Consider the following 24,543-nt stretch of genomic DNA (forward strand, 5'->3'; position numbering starts at 1 on the left):
GTAAGGAAGAAAACTTAACATAGTGCTGCTACCTGAAAGATTTCATGGTACTAGAAGGGTGATGTTTCTATACTCCGTATAGAATTAGGTCATTTGGGTGTCTAGTATTTAAGATACTAAGTTAAGGGTGGCACCTGTGGCTCAAAAGACTAGGGCGCCGTCCCCAAAAACTGAAAAAAAAAAAAGATACTAAGTTAAAACATGCTGAAATAATGAAGTGTTCCTTCCTCTCCACAAAAAAGATTTTTCTTTTATGATCAGTTAAGGTATAACTACTAAGCAGCTGTGTTTAGATCCTTGCTCCCAGTTCATGTCTCCAATTTTATTATAGTTAATTCACATCAATATATTATAATTAAGGTGGTGAGGTCTGACAAGTTCATGAACTCATCTTAAACTCAATGAAAATGTTTACTTGGTGCAGGGGATTAACTTATAGTAAATTTTAAAATATTTAATAATGGGCTGGGCACGGTGGCTCACACCTGTAATCCTAGCATGTTGGGAGGCTGAGGCAGGTGGATTGCTTGAGCTCAGGAGTTCAAGACCAGCCTGAGTAAGAGTGAGACCCCATCTCTACTAAAAATAGAAAAACTAGCTGGGCATTGTGGTGGGTGACTGTAGTGCAAGGTACTGGGAAGCTGAGGCAAGAGGATTGCTTCAGCCCAAGAGTTTGAGGTTGCTGTAAACTGTGACACCACGGCACTCTACCCTGGGTGATAGAGTGAGACTCTGTCTCAAAAAATAAAGATAGAAAATTTTAATATTAAAACCTTAAGAAGGTAGCAAGTTCTAAAAGTGATCTAAGATATTTGGTGCAGATTTTAGTTATTCAAATTACACTACTATAACTTACAAATGATAAACAATTGGCCAGGTGTGGTGGCTTACATCTGTAATCCAGCACTTTGAGACTCTGAGGAAGGAGGGTTGCTTAAGTCCAGGAGTTTAGACAAACCTGGAGAACATAGCGAGACCTCATCTATACAAAACATAAGAAAAATAAGCCAGACCTGGTTGCACATGCTTGGAGCAGTCCCAGCTATTCAGGAGGCTGAAGCAGGAGGATCACTTGAACCCAAGAGTTCAAGGCTGCAGTGGGCTATGATTCTACCACTACATTCCAGCTTAGGTGACAAAGCAAGACTCTCTTAAATGAAAGACATGATAAACAATTTATCTTGTCATTTCAGAAGTTGTTTTGCTATGGCCTGAGCCTGAGGCCTTTTTGTCAACAATAGCACTCATTTGCCACATATTCAACAGGCATTTACTATGTAGAGCGTGGTACTTTATACTTGGAAAAGCTGAAAGACATGGCATAGTTTAAGAAGTTCTTACAATATAACTTGAGAAATATCTGAATGTGAAAAACTTTCTAATACTTAAAAAAATGTAAAGTGTTGGAAAATCAAAAAATGTTTTATGTATGTAAAATATTTTTAAAGTAGTAACAAATTCAAAGCATCTATCAAAGTTGTAAATTCATTCTATGTCTTTATTTAAAACCAAATAATGCAGATGTTGAAGAAACAATAAAGCTGAATAAGATCCCATCCTGTCCTCAGTACAAAAATAAAGAATGTAACAGTAAGTTCAAAGTAAATGTCAAAAGAAATTAAGAACTATGAGAGTTTACCAGAGAAGTGCCAGAGAAGGCTTCATGTGAGAAGTGGCATTTGTGCTGTGACTGAAAGTATGTAGAAAACTGGGCCTATAAAGACAGAGAAAAGCAAAGGGAGTGTACAAGAAACGCAACAATAAAGTTTGAAAGCAACGCTATACGTTATGGGGACCAACGGGGAATGTCAAGAAAAATAGGTTGGGCTAGGTGATAGAGGACTGAAAAATACTCTGAAAGTAATTGGGGGAGCTACTGAAGCTGTTGAAGCAAAGGTATTAACACTCATGTGTAAGATTTAATAATTACCATAAATTACCTTGCAGGATTGCTGTGGGGGAGTTGGCGAGATGATTCATGTGAAATACGTGGCCCAATGCCTATCACATAATAAATGGTAGCTGCTGTTCACCTGACTAGAGGCAGGTAAACCAATTAGCATTTTATTAGGTGGGCCAGTCAGCTGGTATTAAAACTCAGTATCTGGCAGTAATCAGATATCTAGTAATGCTAGAGATGAGAAAAAGAAACTGTTTAGATTGAGAAAAATACAGAATGGTGATTTTCTTAAAGGAAAGATTTTTTTTAAATAGATAGTTTAATTAATTGGCATTGAATTGAAAAATAGCTCAATGTGACTATTCCAAACACATCCCATAATCCCACCACATGAACACTATCAATGTTCATGAGTATTACATGAATATTGGCTAAATCACAAATTTTCTTACCCAACTGGGAGTTGTAGACATTTTACATTTTCTTTTGTTGTTATGGGTACAGATGATTACATACATATATTACATAGTTTGTGTTTGTTTGGTAGAGTTCAAGTTGTAGCTGTGCCCCTCACCCAGTAGGTATGCCGTATACCCCTACATCGCCCTGTTACATGAGAGCACACCAATTCTCCTATCTCCTCCCCTCTGCCCCACTCCGGTTTGTGTTTTTCTCTTGCTTGGGCATGTATTTGTTCATCTGCTGGTTTCATGTTAGGTCTGAGTACATTGGGTACTTGGAAAGCTTTTATTTTGACTGCCTAAAATGTAGAAATGTTTAAGCAGCAAAGACTGTAATGAATAAAGTGGTTCCTAAATTAACTATAAACTTATTGCTAACCAATACTGATAGATTTAGGGGAATTGTTATTTGTGATGGAGTTCTTGTATTGTTTTTTAAACCAAAATTTACTAAGTAAATATTGTTCTTTTTTTTTTCAAATTTCTTGTAACATAGCATACATAAATGACTTTTACTGATTTAAGTGTCTCTTCCTGATTAAACATTCAGTTATGGTTTACCATTTAATTCAACCTGATTACAAAACTTACATGAGTCTTATTCTGAGGGTCTAATGAAATGGTCTAATATACGTAAGAATTTTATTAAAACTGTCTAAATTCATAAAACACACTCTTAGCGATTATGATTCTAACTACAATTTGAGGAAATGTAGCATGAGTTAAGAGAAAGCAGTTAGACTAAAAAATTATTTTTAGAAAGAAAACATAGATGTCATCCAGCAGACACTTAAGAGTTGAGTTAAGCATGGTGACCCAAATACCTGAGCCTTCATAGTTCAGCACCCTCCCTTCCTACAGACCTGAAGATACAGAGGATCCACAGATACTCTCAGGTCTCTGCCCAAGGCTGCATGTGGATGAACAAGAACCACTTGGAATTTAAATTCTGCCTCAACAAATTTTGTTGGTTGTGATCATTTTCTTTTCCTTAGCTCCATCAGCATTCTCTCAGTAAGACAAGCTGCCAACCAACTTGGGTTTTTTCCCCTCATGGGAGATTATCAAACTTTGATAGAGAACAGTGCTTCTTTATAAGGTCATTTTGGATGACTTTCTCAAGGTCATCTTCCTGAAGGAGTCATACTTTTTATTTATATAGCTAATGTTTTCATATGCTTTGGGAAATTTCTTCTCAATTTCCTAGTAGTAAATTGCATTGATTTTCTGCAGATTTGCATTGCATGTTCTCAATGTAATTCAGGCAGTATTGGACATTAAAGATGAAAGTTTGATTCTCACTTTCAAACTTATTTTTTTCAGATTACAAAAATGCTTACTCAGTTTGGTGACCATTTATTTGATTTTCTTTACTTTTTAATAGCCATTGTTTTACTTTCAAGACTTTTAAGGAAGCATTTAACAGCATCAACATATTTCTTCAAATTGACCTGAATTCTAGAGGTTCTCAATTTTCTGATTTTTCATTGTCTGATTACAAGTTGCCATCAGCCATGTAATATTCTCTAAAGAAGGCAGGCAAAGTTACTTTTTTTTTTTTTTTTTTGAGACAGAGCCTCAAGCTGTCACCCTGGGTAGAGTGCTGTGGCATCACATCTCACAGCAACCTCCGCCTTCTGGGCTAAGGCGATTCTCAAGCCTCCACCTCCCGAGTAGCTGAGACCACGGGTGCCCGCCACAACACCTGGCTATTTTTTGGTTGCCGCCGTCACTGTTGTTTGGCGGGTCCGGGCTGGATTTGAACCCACCACCTCAGGTGTATGTGTCTGGCACCCTACCTGCTTGAGCCACAGGCACCGAGCCTACTATCTTACTATTTTAAAAGGGCTCTCCTTATCATTTACAACATCATTCATGTTTTCAAGTTGTCAAGCATTTTTTCTGTTCCTTCATTTCTTAACATTTTCTCTTCTAGCTCACAGCTTCTTGGGATAGCAGTTTTAGGTTTTTCTAAAATTAGCTTTTTCTAAAAAAATGAGTGTTTTCATCCAAACCATCCATGATTTCTCTTTGAAGTTCTTCTAAGATGCTTATAGATGTTTTTTAGCATCAGTCACTTGAGACTGAAGTATTTTGATACATCCTCAAGTGACTATGCCCTTGAAGTTAAGCCATGAAATGAAAGTTTAGGGAACTCTATACTGTTCTATTTGGGAAAAGTCTGCAATATCCTCAAGGGCCAAGTAGACTTGTACAGATTTACCAAGTGCTGCCAAACTCAATTTGTAAGTTCAGAGGACTAGTCTGCACTGGAGACTTGAAGGCTTTTTTGATTTGTGTAATCAATCTAATCATCTCACTGACTTTTACCAGGGCAGAAAATCTTTTCCAGCTCTTTTTTCTTCCTTAAAGTATGCATGTTCTTCACTATAGAAACAATCAGAGAGGTCACATCAGAATCTCTAGTGAAATCCATAGAGACTTGAGTCTTCTCTCAAGCATTAAATACCCTGAGGGCTGGACAAGAATGAGAAGACCAGTTTCTGTGAAATGGTGCTCTCTAACTTTACTCACCACACAAATAGAAAGGGATATTGTTTGTATGGGGCATTTGAACAAGTGGAAAATGTTGATTGAAGCCAAAGACCAGCCATGAGCTCTGACCACTCTAGTCCCCACCTGGCCCCACAGGAAGCCTAGAAGATCAAAGCAGTGGTATGTCATTACACATTCTCTGCCCATAAGCATGTCGGGGTGTGATAGTGGGGCACATTGCATTTGAGGACCTCTGTGTGCATGCTCCTGGGTGAGGCTTATTCTCCTGAGTTCAGGTTTCCTTCAGCAGCAGGGAAGCCTGATCCTACCTACCAAGGTCAAAAGGATCTCCCTTCCCTGAAGACTCCCTTCCTCATTTGTATTTAGTCCACAGGGAAAGGCCTCAATAAATGCATTAACTAATGGCCTTGTATTTCCATATCAGAATGGCAATGTCAATGTTTCTGTGAGTTTCCAGTTTGTCCCCACATTCAAGCCAAGCATTCCTAGACGGGGTCAACTCTCCTTCATTGGTAACTTAGTGGCCCAGGCTCCCAGAACCATCTGACCCTTCCATCTTTAGCATATGGTTCCCAGGCTTGCCCTGGTTTCCAATCTTAAGAAGTGTGGCTGCTTCTGTGAAGGAAGTAGGTCCTTCTTTCTGAATCTGAACAAAATCTCACTGTCCTAATATCCCTTTGGCAAGTTCAGTCCAAGTCTCCTTGTCCATCACCTGGAACTGTCTGGGGGACTCCTTTTCCACAGGGAAAGGAGAGAACCCTAAGTGGATGACAGTCTGGGGGATTTGAGGGACATCTAGGGCTAAAGCCACAGGTCCTTGTATAGATGTGGAGGACTGAGGCTCAGAAGAGACCTTGTAGTTAAGGGCAGGAGGTGCCCACATACCTGATGAAGTTTTCTTTGCCTAGAATTCATTTATTTCTTTGAAATGGATAGAGATGTATTTTAGTGTTGTTGAATGTCATTTTTTTCAATGTGTGTAATAAGTTTATTCTGTGTTTTTTCCTCTTTGGTGCAATCTTGTCTTTAGTAGAAAATAGTGCAGTTATGTACAATGGTGTTTCCGATGACACAGGTAATTTTAGGTGGTTTACTGACTCACTATTAAATAACAATGAATTATATAGTGAGAAAGTCATTTCTTTAAAACTCTTGCAAACCCTCTGATTATGTCAAAGACAGCCTTACTTTTTTTTTTTAGACAGTGTCTTACTTTGTCACCCTGGGTAGAGTGCCATGGTATCATCATATCTCACAACAACCTCAAACTCTTGGCCTCAAGAGATCTTGTCTCAGCCTCTGGAGTAGCCGAGACTGCAGGCACCTGCCACAGTGTCCGGCTAGTTTTCCTATTTTTAGTAGAGATAGGGTTTCTCTCTCGCTCAGACTTGTCTTGAACTCCTGAGCTCAGGCAATCCACCAGGTCTCAACCTCCCAGAGTGCTAGGATTATAGGCATGAGCCACCATGCTCAGCCTGTACCTTTCCTTTGATTTCTGCTCTTCTCTCTCTTTAACAAAGAGAGCAGGTCTCAGGTTCACAGCCTTCTATGAAAATATCTTCCTAAGTTTTGGGGGGGGTTTTGAGACAGAGTCTCACTTTGTCATCCTCAGTAGTGCTGTGGTATCAGCTCACAGCAATCTCAAACTCATGGGCTCAAGCAATCCTCTTGTCTCAGTCTCCTGAATAGCTGGGACTACAGGCACCCACCACAACACTGGGCTCTTTTTAGAGATGGGGTCTCACTCTTGCTCAGGCTGATCTCGAACTCCTGACCTCAGGCAATTCACCTGCCTCAGCCTCCCAGAGTGCTAGGATTACAGGCATGAACCATCACACCCGGCATCTTCCTAAGTCGTAATAAAAATAACTTAATTTCATTATCTTCATTTTTATAGTTATTCTCTACTTATGGAAACTGATACTGGTTTTCCATTTAGGGCAGTGGTTCTCAACCTTCCTAATGCCTCCTAATGCCATGACCCTTTAATACAGTTCCTCATGTTGTGGTGACCCCAACCATAAAATTATTTTCATTGCTACTTCATAACCGTAATTTTCCTACTCTTATGAATCATAATGTAAATATCTGATGTGCAGGATATATTTTCACTGTTACAAAGGGGTCACGACCCACAGGTTGAGAACTGCTGATTTAGGGTAATAATAGAAATTTAAGACAAAAAAAATTTTAATTAGCTGCCTGAAAGAAAAATACTAGATAAATAATAGCGTAGGCTATAAGCATGTGCCCCAAAAAGAAATTACAATGTTGCCATGCAAATAATGATACCATTCCAGAATCTCTAATCCTTTATGATTTCTTCTGTATGGTCTTATGACAGGGATTTGGGAACTCAAAGGAGCTGACTTGCCATAGAGACATTTAAAACTTCACACTGCTTTCTGGTTTAACAGAAAATTCTTGACACTTAGGGTATCATTAGCCTTGAAGTGAAATATAATTAGACTGCATTGCATGTCTTACTTAAAATATAGGATGTTTATGGTATGTTGTTATAGTATGAAATTTTTGAACACAAAAAGATATTGCTAACATTTTCCTGATCAGATGCCATATTTTGCTGTGGAAAACCTGTTCCTATGCACCCACATTCTTGGCCCAATCTTTCAGGAAAACTCCCCTAGAGAAAGTGGGCAGCTCTCCACTGGGAAAGACACATCTGGAGAGAGCCAATGCTCCCCTGGTAAATGTGCAGACTGCACCACCCTCCCATAGCCACCCTGCTCTGTGAAGACTCTCCTTTCCCTCTCTCCTGGGAGCCCTTTGGGGGCCAAAGACAAGATGGCCATACTCATGGTCAGTGGCATGGAAGCTTCTGAGGCCACTCAGCCCACGGGCAGCCAGGCTGGTCTCTGGGGCCTGCACAGGGCTCCTGGTCCCCCTCTGAGTGGCCAGGCCATAGGCCTCAGTCCTTACCCTGCAGGGCCATGGTTTGCACTGCCATCCCCTGATTATAGTGCTCAGTGGAGACCTCTCTGGCCCACTCCCACTGGATCCCAGATCCCACATTGGCACCTCATGCACCCAGTGGGCCCAGGCAGGCCCCCTGCTTCTGAGCCATACCCCCCATGTAAAATGCACATCCTTAATTTTCCTTCGAAAATTTGGGCAAAAAAAGGATGCATTATACATGGCAAAATATGGTAACTAGGTCAATTAGCTCTTGGTCTTAAACCTGTAAAGGTTTTTCTTTTGTGAGCACGCCATGGCACAGACTTACTTGCAATAATTCTGTGAATAGTTGGTTCATTATTGGCAAAATTACAGTAAAAAGAAACTGGATGGTCCCAGAATACCCTCTTGATTTCTACCCCTCAGAAATAATACCATGCATGGCATAGAGAGTATCATGCATTATAACATTTATTGATGAAGTTTTTCCCATTTTACTGTTTCTCATCATTTCCTCACTTGATTAGTACTGCTAGTTGCTCTACTAAGAATGTAACACTGACTTGTTATTAGAGATGATATACATTGTTCCTGCAGCATTCCAAAGCACAATGTTAGATATTAAATCCCAGCAAAAATGTGAGGGGAATCATTTCAGCATTTGTCAGGTGTTTTGCTGGCTCTTAAGGTGAGTAAGGTGGTGGTGACTGTTCTGTGGAGAATTTCTCATAGGAAGATGGAGCATTGGGAACCTGTGAGAATGAGAAAAGGAGATTGTGAGCTTGACAACAGTATATTTGTTTCTGGGAAGAGATTAAATTAAAACAGCATCATAGTTATACTTATGCTGTGCACTAAAACTTGTGTCTGCATCTAATTTCCACTAATGATATAATTATTAACTCTTAATTTAACAATTTAACCTCTCTTGGCGGAAGGGTAGAGAAAAATAGAGCTGAAGGGTTTCCCAAAATCTCAAAAGTTTATTTCATCATATAAGGCCTGACAATTAAGTCCATGAACTTGCCATAGTCCACTTACTTTGCCAGCACTGTACAACTTGGTAAAGTTTTCATAACTTTGGTATATCAGTGTCTCATAGCTGTGTCAACGTGTGGTGGTATCTTGCTGAATGGCATTCATTATTGTCGCTGTGTGTTTTTGTGTGCTATACGATCACAGCTCTGATCATAATTTTAGAAAAAGAGTTCCAAAATTTCTTTGAAGGGTGTCTTGGACCCTGGTATCTATGGATAGCTTCCCAAGGGGGGGCAGGGGTATTTCAAAGGTGACCATAGTGATATTCAGCAATGAAGTATGTAGCATTTTTTCAAGAATGAGTTTGTGAACTTAATTGTCAGGCCTTTATAGTGCATCTTAATTCACACTACCGTGTTTCAAGTGCTCAGTAGCAACATGTGGCTAGTGGCTACCCCATCGGACAGCAAAACTCTATACAATTAATTTAGGTACATTTTCTGCTCCCCAATATATAGAGGGTGCAAAAAAATGTATACGTATTTCAAGAAAGGAGAAAGCTGTATTTAACTTTTAATACTTCAGTTATGTCTGATTTCTACAACGTGCTCAGTGTGACTTGTGTTCACCTTTTGTTATCAGTATATATTGAGTATTACAATTTTAATAGAGTTTTTTCCTTTCTTTGAAATGTGTATACATTTTTTGGCACCCTCTATATATCAATGTTCATGAAAAAGACAGATATAACTAAAAATGCGAAACAAAAGTATATTGTTTCCAGAACCAATATCTTCCTTTGGAACTCACATATAGGTCATTGAGTACATTCACAGTCATTGCTTTTTAGATGAGAATTATTGTATTCATTTGAGTTATAAAATAGTCATACATGAAAATATCCAGATGCAGGATCTCAATCTCTCGGAATTTACCTCCCTGAATTCCAACCTACCACAAGATCACAATTTCTTTCTTGAAAAGGCAGTTTGCTGTCCTGATGACCAAGTCCTTCACGTGAGCATCTTCTTGTTAAGGTGCTTTGATTACCAACATGATGGTTTTTATCCTGAAACATAATTTGATAAAGGCTAGTGGGTAAGTCTATTAAAGAAAAGAGAAGGAAGCCAAAGTTTAAGAATGAGTTTTAATCTAGATTCTGCTACTTACTTGCTGTATATCCTCAGGCTAGTCACTTTACCTGTCCGAATTCCAGTTTTTCCATCTGTAATAGGATAATACCACCTGCCTCTCAGAATTGTTATAGGAATTAACTAAAGGTAAAGCACTATTGTATTGCCTGGCACCCAGTAGTTAGTCAAAGAATAATTCTAAAGGGAAGGAGAAGAGTGAATCTACAAAAAGAACCTCTTTCAAAATTATCTTTCAAAAATGAAGGAGAAATAGGGTGGCGCCTGTGGCTTAGTCGGTAAGGCGCCCGCCCCATATACCGAGGGTGGCGGGTTCAAACCCAGCCCTGGCTGAACTGCAACCAAAAAATAGCTGGGCGTTGTGGCGGGCGCCTGTAGTCCCAGCTACTCGGGAAGCTGAGGCAAGAGAATCGCTTAAGCCCAGGAGTTGGAGGTTGCTGTGAGCTGTGTGATGCCATGGCACTCTACCGAGGGCCATAAAGTGAGACTCTGTCTCTACCAAAAAAAAAAAAAAAAAATGAAGAAGAAATAGACTTTCTCAGGCAAACAAAAACCAAGGGAATTTGGCTTGGCACCCATAGCTCAGTGGTTAGGGCGGCTGGCCACATGCACTGGAGCTGGTGGGTTCATACCTGGCCAGGGCCTGCTAAAACAACAATAGCAACAATAACAAAAAAATAGCCAGGTGCATGTAGTCCCAGCTTCTGGAAGGCTGAGGCAAGAGAATCACTTAAGCCCAAGAGTTTGAGGTTGCTGTGAGCTGTGTACCATGGCACTCTACCGAGGGCGACATACTGAGACTCTATCTCAAAAAAAAAAAAAAACAAGGGAATTTGTTGCCAGTAGACCTACCTTGTAAGAAATGTTAGGAGAAATTCTTCAAAGAGAAGAAAAATAATGGGTCAGAAATTCAGATCTACATAAAGAAAGGAAAAGCATCCAAGAAGGAATAAGTAAAGATAAACACTTTTTCCTATTCTTTAACAGATAATTCTGCTCTAATAGTTCAAAATAATCATAGCAACAATGTATTTGATTATGTATACTTACATATCTATGTAAAATGAATGACAGTAATGATACAAAAAAAGGAGGAAGGAATTAGGATTATTTTGTTATTAAAAGGTACTCAAACTACCAATGAAGCAGTATGGTCTTTTCTGAAAGTTGGCTTAGATTAGTAAATATATATCTCGAACTCTAGGGCAAGCACTAAAAAAAGTGAAAAATAAAGATACATACATATATATACACACACATATATACATTTTGATGATATATATATCATATATATGAAGAAGAGAAAATGGAATCATATAAAATGTCCAATAAAACCACAAAAGGTAGAAAATGAGTGAAAAACCAATAGGAACAAATAATAAGGATTATAAGTAGAAAACAGTAATATGATACTACTCAAACCATATCAATAATTACTTTGAACATCAATGATTGAAATGAACCAATTAAAAGACAGTATTACCAGATTGGATCAAAAAACAAGACTCAGCTATGTTGCTTACAAGAAACCCAAATTAAATATAAAGACACATGTACATAAAAGTAAGTGGATGAAGAAAGGTACACCATGCTAATACTAATCAAAAGAAAGTAGAAATTTCTATATTGATTTCAAAAAGAGCAATTTCAAGGCAAAGTTATGGGGAAAAAGAGGCATTACCTAATAATGAGGGGATTCATTCTCACAGCAGCATAGCAGCCCTTAACATGCATGTGCCTAATAATAGCACATCAAAATACATGATATAAAAATGGATAGAACCGCAAGGAGAAGTAATCATCTACTATGGAGTGGGAGTTGGAGTTGAAGACTTCAACACTCCTTTATCAAAAATGGACAAATCCAGCAGATGAAAAATCAGTTAAAGACAGAGCCGAAAAATAAAACCATCAATCTAGATATAATAGACATCTATAGGCTGCTTCATCCAATAGCAGCAGAAGATACATTATTCTCAAGCTCACACGGAACATTCACCAAGACAGACCAACATTCTGGGCCATAAAACAACAAATTTAAAAGAGCAGAAATTATACAATATTTGCTTGTGAGACCATAATAGAATTAAACTAGAAATCATTACTAGAAAGATAGCTGGAAAATCAAAAAATATATGGAAATTAAGCAACACACTTCTACATAACATCTAGGTCAAGAGAAATTTTAAAATATTTTAAACTAAATGAAATTGAAACACAACTCATCAAAATTTGTGGGATGTAGTGAAAGCAGTTCTTAGAGGAAAATGTAAAATATTGTGTGTATATTAGAAAACAAGAAAGATCTAAAATCAGCCATCTAAGCTTCCACCTTAGGAAACTAGAAAAAGAAGAGCAAATTAACCCTTTCTAATTCAATTTTTCTGCCACCCACATATCCCCAGCTCTTATTTATTTGGGGGAGGAGGTTGGTGGATTACTTACAATTATTCTACAGTTTTAAAAGACAAAAACATAAATACGAACTCCCCTGATGATTTTATTATCTATTTTGGGTTATGTAAAAAAAAGTGTTTTTGTTTATTTTTGTTTATAATATTTTTGAGTGTGATACTTTCTGAAGCCATCTCCAGGATGGAGGCCTGGCTTCCTCCTGCATGTCTCACAGTAGTAAGTGGTTTCTCTCCTTCCACTTTTGTCATTTCTTCTGCTATAAACCACGCAATACTTGTATTTTTTTTCATTTTGCATTGTAAAATGTATCTTCCCATTTAGTCTTTCTTCAGTGTCAGAAGATGATGGTCTTCTCCTCTTTCTTGAATTTGTGTTCTTCACATTGCTCACAAGCTGAGTGATGAGATTTCTCCTGTAAGAAAGATGTATCTGCACTTTTTCTCCACTCTCCTTCTTATCTAGGGAGTAAAGGATGTAGCTGTTCACAACCACAACTACCATCAGCCAGAAGAATAATTTTTTCTACCATTTGTAGGACCTCCTTGTAAATCCATAACATCCACAGTACTGATCAGCTCTGTCCACTCTTCCCATAAACTTGTGTATTATAAAAGAAAGGTCAGTTTTTCGAATTGAACAGTCTATTTCTTCCTATAACCAGTGATCCACTGTGTTTGAGGGTCAAAGAATATACTCAGTGTAGTCACTAACATCTTTTCATATGAGAGGCACATTATTTTCACATCACATTAATAGGCACATAATTCGTGTTTCTAAAGTTTCTTCTTTTTCAGATCACTTGGAAAATCCTTCCTGGAAGCCGTAACTTCCTATTTATTTTCATTTCATGTAATTCCTGAGCAAGTTGAGGGCTTGCATAAAACCTGTCAGGGTAGATGTGATAGCCTGAACCACTCAAATGTGCTTGTAAAACTTGTGCCAAATGAATCACTATTCGAGATGTAAAGGGAAAATCATAACAAATAAGACTTTCTATTGTTGTCTTGGGAACAACGGAATATGAGAAAACAACCATTTTCTGAATCACACAAGCAAAAACACAACATAAAAAACATGTCAGATGTCTTCTGACATCAGAGCAGAACAGGACAATCATTATGTTGGACAAGATCTGACATAGGATTAAATCCAAAGTAAGCAGAAAAAAGAAATAAAATTAAAGCAAAAAATCAATGAAATTGAAAACAAAGAATTAATAGAGCAAATTGATGAAACCAAAAGCTGGTTCTTGGAAAAGATCAGTAAAATTGATGAGCCTTAAGCCAGGGTAAGAAAAATAAAAAAGGGAGAAGACACAAACTCCTGTTATCAGAAACAGAGTAATCACTACAAATCCCATGGACGTGAAAAAGATAAGCAAGGAATAGTGTGTTCACAAATCTGAAAGCAGAGAAGAATGTAACAAATCTTTGAAAGACATAATCTGTCAAAATCCATGCAAGTAGAAATACACCATGTGAATAGGTCTATATTTATCATAAAAATTGAATAACAGAAAGCACTAAGCCCAGATGTGTTAACTGGTGAATTCTCTTAAACATTTCAGAAAGAAATTACCAATTCTCCACAATCTCTTTCACAAGACAGAAGCAGAAGAAAGTCTGTTTGTTACCCAGGCTAGAGTGCCATGGCCTCAGCCTCGCAACCTCAAACTCACAGCAACCTCAAACTCTTGGGTTCAATTAGTCCTCCTGTCTCAGCCTCCCAACTAGCTGGGACTACAGGCACCTGCCACAACACCCACCTATTTTTTTCTGTTTTTAGTAGAGATGGGGTCTTGCTCTTGCTAAGGCTGGTCTTCAACTCCTGAGCTCAAGGAATCCTACCTAAGCCTGCCTGCTAGAATTACAGGTATGAGCCACTGTACTCAGCTACATACTTTCTAACCCATTCTATGAAGCCAGTATTACCCTAATACCAAAACTAGACAAAGACATTACAAGAAAAGAAAACTACAGATCAATATCGCTCATGACTACAGGTTTAAAAACACTCCACAAAATATCAGCAAATCAAATCCAACAATGTATAAAAAGAATTATATGCCATGACTGAGTGGGATTTATCCCAGGTATGTAAAGTTGGTTTAACATTGGAAAATCAATTAATTCATTACACCAACAGGCAAAAGAAGAAAAATCATATGATTAAATCAATAAATGCAAAAAAGCATTTGATAAAAATCAAATCCCCCTTCATAGTTAAAAGCTCTCAGTAAACTATAATAGGAATAGAGGAAAACTTCCTCAACTTTGCTAAAGAATATCTACAAAAATCCTGCAGCAAACAAAATATAATGATAAGAAACTCAATGCTTTCCCACTAAGAACAGGAATAAGGCAAGGATATCTCCTCTTACCACTCCTTTTCAACATCATCCTGGAAGTCCTAGCTAATGCAATAAGCCAGAGAAAGGAAATAAAATGTATACTTATTGGGAAGAAAAATAAGTAAAACTGTTCTTCTCATTATTGATTTTTTTATTTTCTTAAGTCTCTCACCTGCCATAGGATAGGAATGTGATCCACTCTCTCAGATCACTGCCAGCTTTCTGCATTTACATTCTAATTCAGGGTGCATGTTAAAAATGCAGATTCCTGGACCCCACCACCAGAGATGATCCCAGAATATGCCTTTTAGCAAGGGATTACAGTGCATGTGTCCCCACCATGCACGGAGAAACTCAGTACTCTGACACATGAGTGTAAACTGAGCTGTCAGCAGGGGCCTTGAAACTCTTCTCCAGGAATCAAAAGTATTATGTACTACTTCCAAGTGAAGGTGCAAAACTGTTTCATACAAAAACCCACCTTCATTTCTTACAAATCATATCCCACTCCGTGCTGCAGAAACACGTTACTGACAAAAAGCAGTCATTCCTTTCAAAATATGTTTTTCAGGGCTCAGGGGAATTGTGTTAACCAAAGGAGAAATTTTAGGAGATCTAAATTCCATCCTCCATTGATCCCATGGTCAATGAAACTTGGAAAGTAGACATTTCAAAGCTTAATGAAGGCTGCTAAAGGTGGAGTCATTCAGGTACCCAAAGCTTGTATTTATTGTCATTTATGTTCTTTGGCTTTAAAATGGAAATAGAATCACCAAAGAGGGAAAGGGAGGTAATTATGTAATTAAATGCAGTACTTAATGCACTATTTTACATAATTTTGCCTAAATTTCTTAGACTGCTGATTCCCAACATGGCTTTTCTGGAGATATGAAAGTCTTAAAAACAAGATTTTAATAGTAATTTTAAAAATAAATATGATAGAGAGCATTTTTAAGCAGTAGGGGAACCAGGGAATTTAAATATTTCTATCTCATAAAAATTTCAGACACAACAAATCACTGAGCTGGTCATAGAGGAAAGGAAACATGGTGGGTTGAATTTGAACCTTACCAAGTAAAATGTTCACCGTGGCTGAGCACACAACATTAAGACTCTCACTCATTCTTCAAATGAATGAATTTAAGATGAGGGCACTGAAGTGTAAAGGAGAAGAGTTATTGTCTTTGTATCCATAATTATAGTTAGTTAAGAAATGGGTACCACATATTGAGTGTGTATAGCCTTTACTCTCTGAAAGACTGAATCGTTGTGTTTTTGATATTCGAGCATATAATGAAATAAAAGCATAGAAGAAAATATGTATTAAATAAAGATGGGTAGACATTGTGTTTGTATCATGTGTTTCCACTATTGCTAATAAGGCTTGGAGTGGTTAAAAATCTAAGATCACCAACCAAGTCAGTGGCAGACAATGAGACCACATCCTGTTGAGTGGAGAAACAAAGATGAGTAAGAAATAATCTCTGGGCTCGGCACCTGTGGCTCAAGCGGCTAAGGCGCCAGCCATATACACCTGAGCTGGTGGGTTTGAATCCAGCCTGGGCCCGCCAAACAACAATGACGGCTGCAACCAAAAAAATAGCCAGGCGTTGTGGCGGGCACTTGTAGTCCCAGCTACTTGGGAGGCAGAGGCAGGAGAATTGCTTGAGCCCAGGAGTTGGAGGTTGCTGTGAACTGTGATGCCACAGCACTCTACCCAGGGCGACAGCTTGAGGCTATGTCTCAAAAAAAATGAAAGAAGGGAGGGAGGGAGGGAGGGAGGGAGGGAGGGAGGAAGGAAGGAAGGAAGGAAGGAAGGAAGGAAGGAAGGAAGGAAGGAAGGAAGGAAGGAAGGAAGGAAGGAAAGAAGGAAGGAAGGAATGAATCTCTGATTTGTTTCATAAATGGGGAAAAGAAAAAGGGTGGAAGACGCAAAAAGCAAATAACTAATTACAAGGCAATGTCACAACCCCATGCTAGTGTTACAGTGGAGTTCTGTGGCAGACAGCAAAGCCTTCCCTTCCTAGCCAGGTGGGGATAGCCACGGAGAGGTGCCATATGAGTAGTTCTATCCCTAACTTTCTAGCCCAAGCCTTCCTTCCAGGATTGGGTTGGAACCTTCTTGTTCAGTCTCCGCAACTTCTCCTCCTTTCTACCAAATGTTAACAGTCTAGAAGGCTATGCTCAGCGGGCATGTCAGCCCTCAACTTGCCCTGACTTTCTTTCATGGTTTGTATTTGTTTTCACACTCTGCTGAAGTTTCTTGGCAAAGAAGAAAAGAATTGAAAGCTGCATCTTTCGCCTTCCCCTTCTCATCAGACTGCCAGTCTCCATCTGCAATCCCACACGGACCCTCCTCTCCTTCCCAGGACATTTTCCTCTGAATGAAGTGCTTGCTGAATGAGGACTAGAACTTTCCAACAACTTTTGTAAAGGTGATTTTTTTGTATTATGCATCAACCTGAAAAACTTTTATATCTGTAATAACAAGAAAGAGGGAAAGACAGAGAGATCTTTTCATTCCATCACACACTACAGAGAATGCCTTTGAGTGCTTAAATAGCAAGGTGCTACCTGACCTGAAGCAAGGCTGCTAAAAGTCATAGTTTTTATAGTTTACAGACTCAGTTGATATTTCCTAGATGTGGAAGATCCTGGTACCACAAGACTGGACTGTCTTATTGTGTTAGCTTCCTGCTTACCTGGGTAAGAAGAAAAAATACCATTTATACCACATTGGTCATTTAGGAAGGGTGAAACCTGTTTATAAAGCACACACACAAAAAGTGATCCTTTGTGTTGCTGAGGGAAAGATGGTTTTCTCATTGTGCTAATGTCTGGAGGGGTCTTGGACATCATGAGCTGCCTAGTGTAGAGTTAGAAGAACTTGGAATTCCCAGGTAACTGTGAGGAAAGGGGTGAAGAGAGAAGGCAGGAGTAGGCCAGTAAGCAGAGGAGTAGAACCAATAGGAATCCCCAGAAGTATTGGTGAGATCTGAGGTGCCTAATATACTGCAGCTTGCTGTGCAAGAGGACCATGAACCCCAACCCACATGCCCCACAAACCACCAGTGCTCAGCACTGACACTCAGGTACCCAAGTTTCTACAAGTAGGACCATTATGTCCCCCAAAGTTCTTACATTAGAAGTTTAATCCCCAGTGCAATAGTGTTGAGAGGTGGGAACTTTAAGAGTTGATTAGGTCACCAGAGCTCTGCCATCATGATTACACGAATGTCATTATCTTGAAAGTGGGTTTGTTATAAGAGTGAGTTCTGCCCCTTCTGGCTCTCTCAGACTCTTTTGTCTGGGTGATGCTTTCCGCTATGATATGGCGCAACAAGAAGGCCTTTGCCAGATGCAGACAGCCCCTTGATCCTGGACTTCCCAGCCTACAGAACTGTAAGCTAAAGAAATTTCATTTCTTAAAAATTAACAAGTCTCTGGTATTCTGTTATAGCAGCACAAAATAGACAAGGCACGGGATAAGTTCCTGGGTGGGGTTTATGCCTGGGCAGAGGCAGAGAAGAATATTCAAGAAGTAAAATATAGCAAACAGTTCATCAGAAGCAGGAATCCAAGCTAGAGATGATCTTGAGACTGTTATCCCACTCCCAGAAATTCAAAAAAAGAAGTGGAAAGGAAGTCCTGAATCTGGAGTGATCCTGGCAGTGGGAACTATGCTCACCGTCAAGATTCTGTATCCACTTCGTCTTCTACAATACCAGCAGCCGATGAGCAGTAAAATTCCCAGGATCACTGTCAGGATGCCAATCCCTGCAGCCCTGCCCCAAGAGACAGACAAATCCACCTTGGCATAGAAACATTGTTCCAGATTGTGATGAAACATAGATCAATCTTCTCTTTTCCTATGGGTTTTGACAGCCCGAAGAAGCACCTCAAAGTCCCCAAATAGTTTCCCACCCTCCACACCAGGACTCACCAGAGCTGTGGCACCAGGGACAGATCCTTGTCTAGGAGACTGTCAGGTGTGTGCACACAGAAGCACTGCTAACTGGCATGGCCCAAAAACCCACGTTCCAGGTGTAAGAAGTACCGTAACAACTGATCCTTGTGTGGACAATGTATTTATTAGGACTGAATTATCTCTTCTTCTCATCAAAGCTGGCTTAAAGCATATTTTTCAATTGGTCCACAAAAAAATATATATATATGAAAATTAACATTGACCGGGATGGCTCCATGCCTGTAGCTCAGTGAGTAGGGTACCGGCCACATACATTGAGGCTGGCGGGTTCTAACCTGGCCCAGGCCTGCTAAACAACAATGACAACTCTACAACAAAAAAATAGCCAGGCATTGTGGTGGGCACCTATAGTCCCAGCTACTTGGGAGGTTAAGGCAAGAGAATCACTTAAGCCCAAGAGTTTGAGGTTGTTGTGAGCTGTGACGCCACGACACTCTACTGAGGGTAACATAGTAAGACTCTGTCTCAAAAACAAACAAACAAACATTGACTGGATATCTACTATAACCTAGGTGCTGTGCTAAACATTCTACATGCATTAGCTTATTTAATTCTCATGACAACCCTGCAGGGTAGGGACCATTTATCATTCCCATTTCAAAGATGAGAAAATAAATTTAGCAGTTAAATGACTTACTGGTGGTCATGCAGAGCCAGTACAAGACAGAGCTAGGATTTGAACCTGAGTCTATCTCAATTATGTTTCTGCCTGTCTTCCCCAAACTCAGACTCGCCCCTTTACTCCTTGCAGTTATGGGGAGAAGTGTCTGAGCTGAACCTGGAGTAAAGGTATAGCATTACTTATCAAGGAGGATCTGGTCCCAGGCTGCAGAAGCCAATCTGGGGATCTAAACCAGTGTACTTCCTAGCTAACATTTGCCTGACCACCACAGCATGATCAAAATTGAGAGTACTGAGTTTGTTATCAACTTGCTAAGGCTCTGCAGAGCTCAGTGACTTATAAGAGGATGAGAAGCCACAGGAGAAACAAGGCCAAACTAAGCCTTCTCCTGGACAGACTTTTGTCCAGAATCATCCACCAGACCACCTCTGTCTCAAGGCTTCTGGGAAATCAAATTTGTCCTATGCATTTCTAAATGAGATGAAGTAAGAACCATGGGATAACAGTGCTAGATGGAAACTGACCCAATCATGTAGGCCAATCCACCCATGGTATAAACCATGAAGTTGAGACCAGCCAAGATTCCTTAATGTCACCACCACCATAGTGACTATTCTCCCATTTGTTGAACACCAATGTGTGCCAGGCACTGTGCTAAGTACCTCACATACATGCTTTTATTTCATCCTAACAACAATCCTTCGAGGAAGGAATAATGTTCATTCTACAGATGACATTAGGCTGTTAAAATGCCCAAGGTTTGCACAACCATTAAGAGGCAAAACTAACATTTATGGCCACTGGCATTAGATACACAGTGAGTGAGCACTAGAATTTGGGCCAGATCCAGGTCTCCCATCTCCCAGACCAGTGGTTTTCCTGCAGATCACTCTTTGCCAAAATGAAACTGTCACAAGGAGTATTCAATGGGCCCTTGTGACTGAAGGCAGGTGATTCCACTCCCAGCATGCCTATGCTCCAGTTTTACCCTGTGGCCATCCCCCTTGAACTTCTTGACACAGACACAGCTCTGTTCCAGCTGTTTATGCACAGTCATGTTGCACTCACAACATGCCCAAGGGACCGAAAGACAGCAGAGTATGCCAGACCCACCAGAAGAACCTACTGCCCAGAATAGCAGGGCTCCTTAGAGTGACACCTAAATACCACCTGCAGAAGAATCACCTTAGAGACACATTAAGGTGCAGATTTTGGGCCCTGCCCCTGGCTCATCAAATCAGCCTCTTAGTGGCCATAGGAATCTGCATTTTAACAAGCTCCAGGGATGACTTATGCCCCACTCAAATGCGAGAACTCCTTCCCACTGAAGTTTCAAAGAGATAGATAATACTCACAGCAGGGGCATTGACTGTTTTGGCTAGGTGTGGGGGGTTGCTTTGCATTGTTCTTTCTCATGCTACCCAGTGATACAATTTCGAGAAGGATAAATATCCTCAGATCTTGGACATGAATTGCTACCATGAAGATGTCCTCGTTCCCCTAGCTGTGCTCAACCTGTTTAGACAGGTAGCCAGCTGAGCAGGGACATTTCATAAGAGGAAATGGTGGGTGGCCTGATGCTCAGTTATTTTCTGAACTGATCCTTCACAACAGGTCTTTCATGACCCTGCACGAGATCATGATGCTCCATACTCATTCATTCTTCCCTCATTGGGTGACTCTGGCCATCTGCCTGCCCTACAGACAGTGTGAGGACTGAGCAGGCCAAGAAGACAGAGAGGCAACCTGAGGGCAACAATATGTCAAAAGGAACAACTTTCTGCTAATAGAGGGAAAGCTCCCACATATACAGGTCGAATAGGGATTTTCTCTTTGCACTGTGACCCAGAGGCTACCTCATGTTCTCCAAAGATGTCAGGGATTCTACCTGACCCTGCATTAGTGCCTTGTTCAGGCTGTAAGACACAGAACACTTATGCCCCCAGTCAAGGGGTTGCCTCACATGATAATGGTAAGAAACCCTTATGCCCTTTATTAAGCTAGTGTTCCTCAACTCCAGACCCACCTCTCTGCTCTGATGCTGGGGCTGCGCTCTGTAAACCCCACTTGGCTCCCATTAGAGGACTCTAGAGGAGCCCATCAGCCTGGAGAAGGGGAAGGAGCTGCTCATTCCAGGCTGCCTACTGTTGCGCTCTACCATCACCCCAGCGACAGTTCTTCACGCAGTTAGTCCCAAACACCAGCTCTTTTTTCCAGCCTTCCTAGAGCTGGCTGCATTAGGCCCCTCCCTACCAAGAGCACTAACCAGCCAGTAGCCCTGCCTCAGAGCTCTGCATGCTTGATTCATGCGCCCCACTAAGCTCCTGAGGCACCAGAACCAGCCAAACAGAAATCCCTCCTTAGAGACCTGGCTCCCATCTCTGTGGGGTCCCACCTCCAGCTCCAGGGTCTGACGCCCCTCACTTTCTTTTTATTCCCCAATCCCAGCAGGAGAAGCAGCCTCCTGCATGCTCTGCTGTTAGGTTGCCTCTCTGTTTTGTTGGTCCACTGAGTCCTCATGCCATGCCTATTGAACCAATTCCTTAAAGTCCCTATGCTGAAACTCCTAGTTGGTTTCTGCCCTCCTGACTAGACCCTGAAAATAACCCTGTTTAAGGCTATGGATGCATCTGGACACTAGGCTCCCAGCTGGGAGTGATGGCACCGACTGGCGAAAACAACTCCTGCCTCCAATGAGAAGCTGCTGAGCCTTCAGCTTCAGACGGACACACTGATCTCTGCCCTAGCCTCTCACTGGATGGGAATGAGCAAATATTTGCCTCTTAATAGAATGGACTCCAGAGGCAAACAGACCCAGATTTAAATCACAGTGCCACTATGCCAGGTTGCATGTTTCCTAATTTCTCTAAACCTTTCCTCATTTACCTGGCAAGCAAGATACCCACCATGGTAGGTGTCACCCTGTGGGGAATGAGCATAAGTGAAAGGAATTGCCGCAGCCTGTCCTTCATCTCTCCCTTTCTGTTGCCAAGACTTGCAGATAATGGTACACCACCTTTAGCCATGGAGACAAAGAGCAACACTTGAAGGGAATAACCAGCCAGAAGAAAACTGGCAGGGCTTGAACTTTTTACTCTTGGATTATTATGTGAGAGATAAATAAAATTACACTTTCAAGAAGAGTCTGTGGCCTGGTGTGATGACTCATGCCTGTAATCCTAGCACTCTGGGAGGCCATGGTTGGTGGATTGCCTGAGCTCAGAAGTTCAAGACCAGCCTAAGGAAGAGTGACACCCTGTCTCTACTAAAAATAGAAAAACTAGCAAGGCATGGTGGTGGGTGCCTGTAGTCCCAGCTACTCAAGAGCCTGAGACAAGAGGATCTCTTAAGCCTGGGTTTGAGGTTACTGTGACCTATGACACCACAGCACTCTACCTAAGGTAACAGAGTGAGACTCTGTCTCAAAAAAGAAGAAGAAGAGTCTGTTGATTCATCATACAGAGGCTGAAAGGATGTCCTAGCTAACACCATGTGCAGCTGCCTCCCCTTCCTCAAAGAGCATATTTTTGCTCTTAGAACATTTTATTAGATGATATTGCCACCCTCATCCGCAATTGGCCTCATGGAAGTATTACAAAATCTTTCACGGGAGTCTTCTGAAGAAATGTTCCCAGCCTGAATTCTTCCTCAGCACCCTTCATGAGTTCTCTGTCTTGCTTGTCCCTGCTGGTTGACTCTGTCAAAGATTTTTTTCAACAACATGAGAAATAGTCCAAGTAAAAACCTGGCTCCTTGTTGTCCTGTGGGCGTCCTACTCAGAGTGTGGCACCTCCCCTCACACCACACCCTCTCCCACTCCTGGCACATGCAGAGTGCGTCCCTGTGGCCACTGGTTTCCTACTACGGCATCTACATTTGCTGAGAGTATACTCATGCCTCACTCTCCCATTACCATGAGCTTCTTCAAAGATAAGAACAGTGCCTTAGGCCAGTTTACAATGCTTAGCACTCAGAAAATGTTTAATCATATAAATACTTATTTGTTATTAACTCTGAATACCAAATACTTTTTTTTAGGACAAAGTTATGCTGTAAAAGTCATAACCACCATCTTCACCCTGGAGTCAGGCTGCAGGCTAGGTCACACACGCCTGCCTTTCTCCTCACTGGCTCTTCAGCCACCCACTTTCGTTCTGTCTGCAAACCACTTTCCGGAGCTTGAGTGGAGTAGACAGAATAAGCTTTAAGGAAAGAGGCATCTTGATCCTGGCCCAATAGCAAAGAACGAAGACAAAAATGGCAAGATTCAACTTTTTATCTTTGCTATCTTCTTGCCTGTTTGGCCTCTGAGAAGCCTGAGTAAGTCCTTGAAGGACCACACAGTCTCTTTGCCTTGTGGACAGAGATTTTACTTTCTGGAGAGAGAGGGAAATTCAGGAACTGGCATGTGCTGGTGCAAGTCATAAGGCTTTCAGCAAACAGCAAACTGGAACCCCTGCTGGATCTAGTTTTGAACTTACTCTTTGGCTGTGATGTATGAGTGGTGGTGCCCTCTCTTGGGGTTACCGTAGACAAAGTGAACATCTTCTCTTGGCATCTTATAGGGTCAGGGCACAGACACCTAACAGAAGGGCACATGGGCATCATTTAGTGCATCCAAAGCAACATCATCATCATCTCATAAAGACCACAGAGGCGTTCTCACTAGGACCCTGACACTGACAGCTGGGACCCTCTCTGTGAGAGGGTTTGCCCTTGCTTCTTTCATTGATACCAAGGGCTTTATAAATAGCTCCGGTTTCTAACCCCTTCTACTAACTGAAAATTAAGTTCAAAGAAGAAGTTGCAAATGACAGCAATGAACTTTCAAATTAAGATATTATTGGGTGGCAGGTGATGCTGTTCATTTGCCTTCAGTTTGACTCTATACCATAAACTTACATAAAAGCCAATAAACAAAAAGCATATTTTACTCATTTTCTCCCTTCTCTGGTACAAGCCTGTGGCTCATAAAATAAGAAGAGTTATTTCTCGTCAAAGTTATTATTTAATATCAATCCCTAGACAAACAGAAGGCCTCGATAACCTAATGTATGCTCCTGTGTGTCTCACTCGGGGTATGAGGCTGACCGGTCAGCACAGCTCCCTCCAGCCCTGTCTTTCCACAGAGGGGACCACCCTCCACAAGGGCTTTGGCTTGTCCATGTGCGCTTCATGCAAACTATGCTGAGCAAGTCCAGGGCCTGACTTTGTCTAGCAACTTGCTTACCTTCCCCCAAATCAA

General features: G+C 40.8%; 1 protein-coding gene across 1 annotated transcript; it reads right to left on the reverse strand.

Moving 5' to 3' along the window:
* Positions 1-5,528: 5,528 nt before the first annotated feature.
* MLANA (melan-A) lies at positions 5,529-23,880 on the reverse strand. The gene is made up of 4 exons (XM_053579380.1): positions 23,780-23,880; positions 18,377-18,473; positions 9,728-9,841; positions 5,529-8,546 (listed from the first exon to the last, which is right to left on the reverse strand). The coding sequence occupies exons 1-4, from the start codon at positions 23,854-23,856 to the stop codon at positions 8,478-8,480; spliced, it is 357 nt and encodes a 118-aa protein (XP_053435355.1). The 5' UTR covers positions 23,857-23,880; the 3' UTR covers positions 5,529-8,477.
* Positions 23,881-24,543: the final 663 nt, after the last annotated feature.

This window comes from Nycticebus coucang, chromosome 2 (genome assembly GCF_027406575.1).
Source record: "Nycticebus coucang isolate mNycCou1 chromosome 2, mNycCou1.pri, whole genome shotgun sequence".
In the NCBI taxonomy this organism is placed as follows: domain Eukaryota; kingdom Metazoa; phylum Chordata; class Mammalia; order Primates; family Lorisidae; genus Nycticebus; species Nycticebus coucang.

Bases quoted from the DNA above. Each gene is read 5' to 3' on its own strand.
- MLANA (XM_053579380.1), bottom strand. From the start codon at position 23,856: ATGCCAAGAGAAGATGTTCACTTTGTCTACGGTAACCCCAAGAGAGGG. The intron at 18,474-23,779 runs GTAAGTTCAAAA...CTCTTGGGGCAG, and splicing joins TCATACATCACAGCCAAAGA to GGCTGCAGGGATTGGCATCC. The intron at 8,547-9,727 runs GTAGGTTGGAAT...TCATTCTCACAG, and splicing joins AAAGAAATTGTGATCTTGTG to GTTCCCAATGCTCCATCTTC.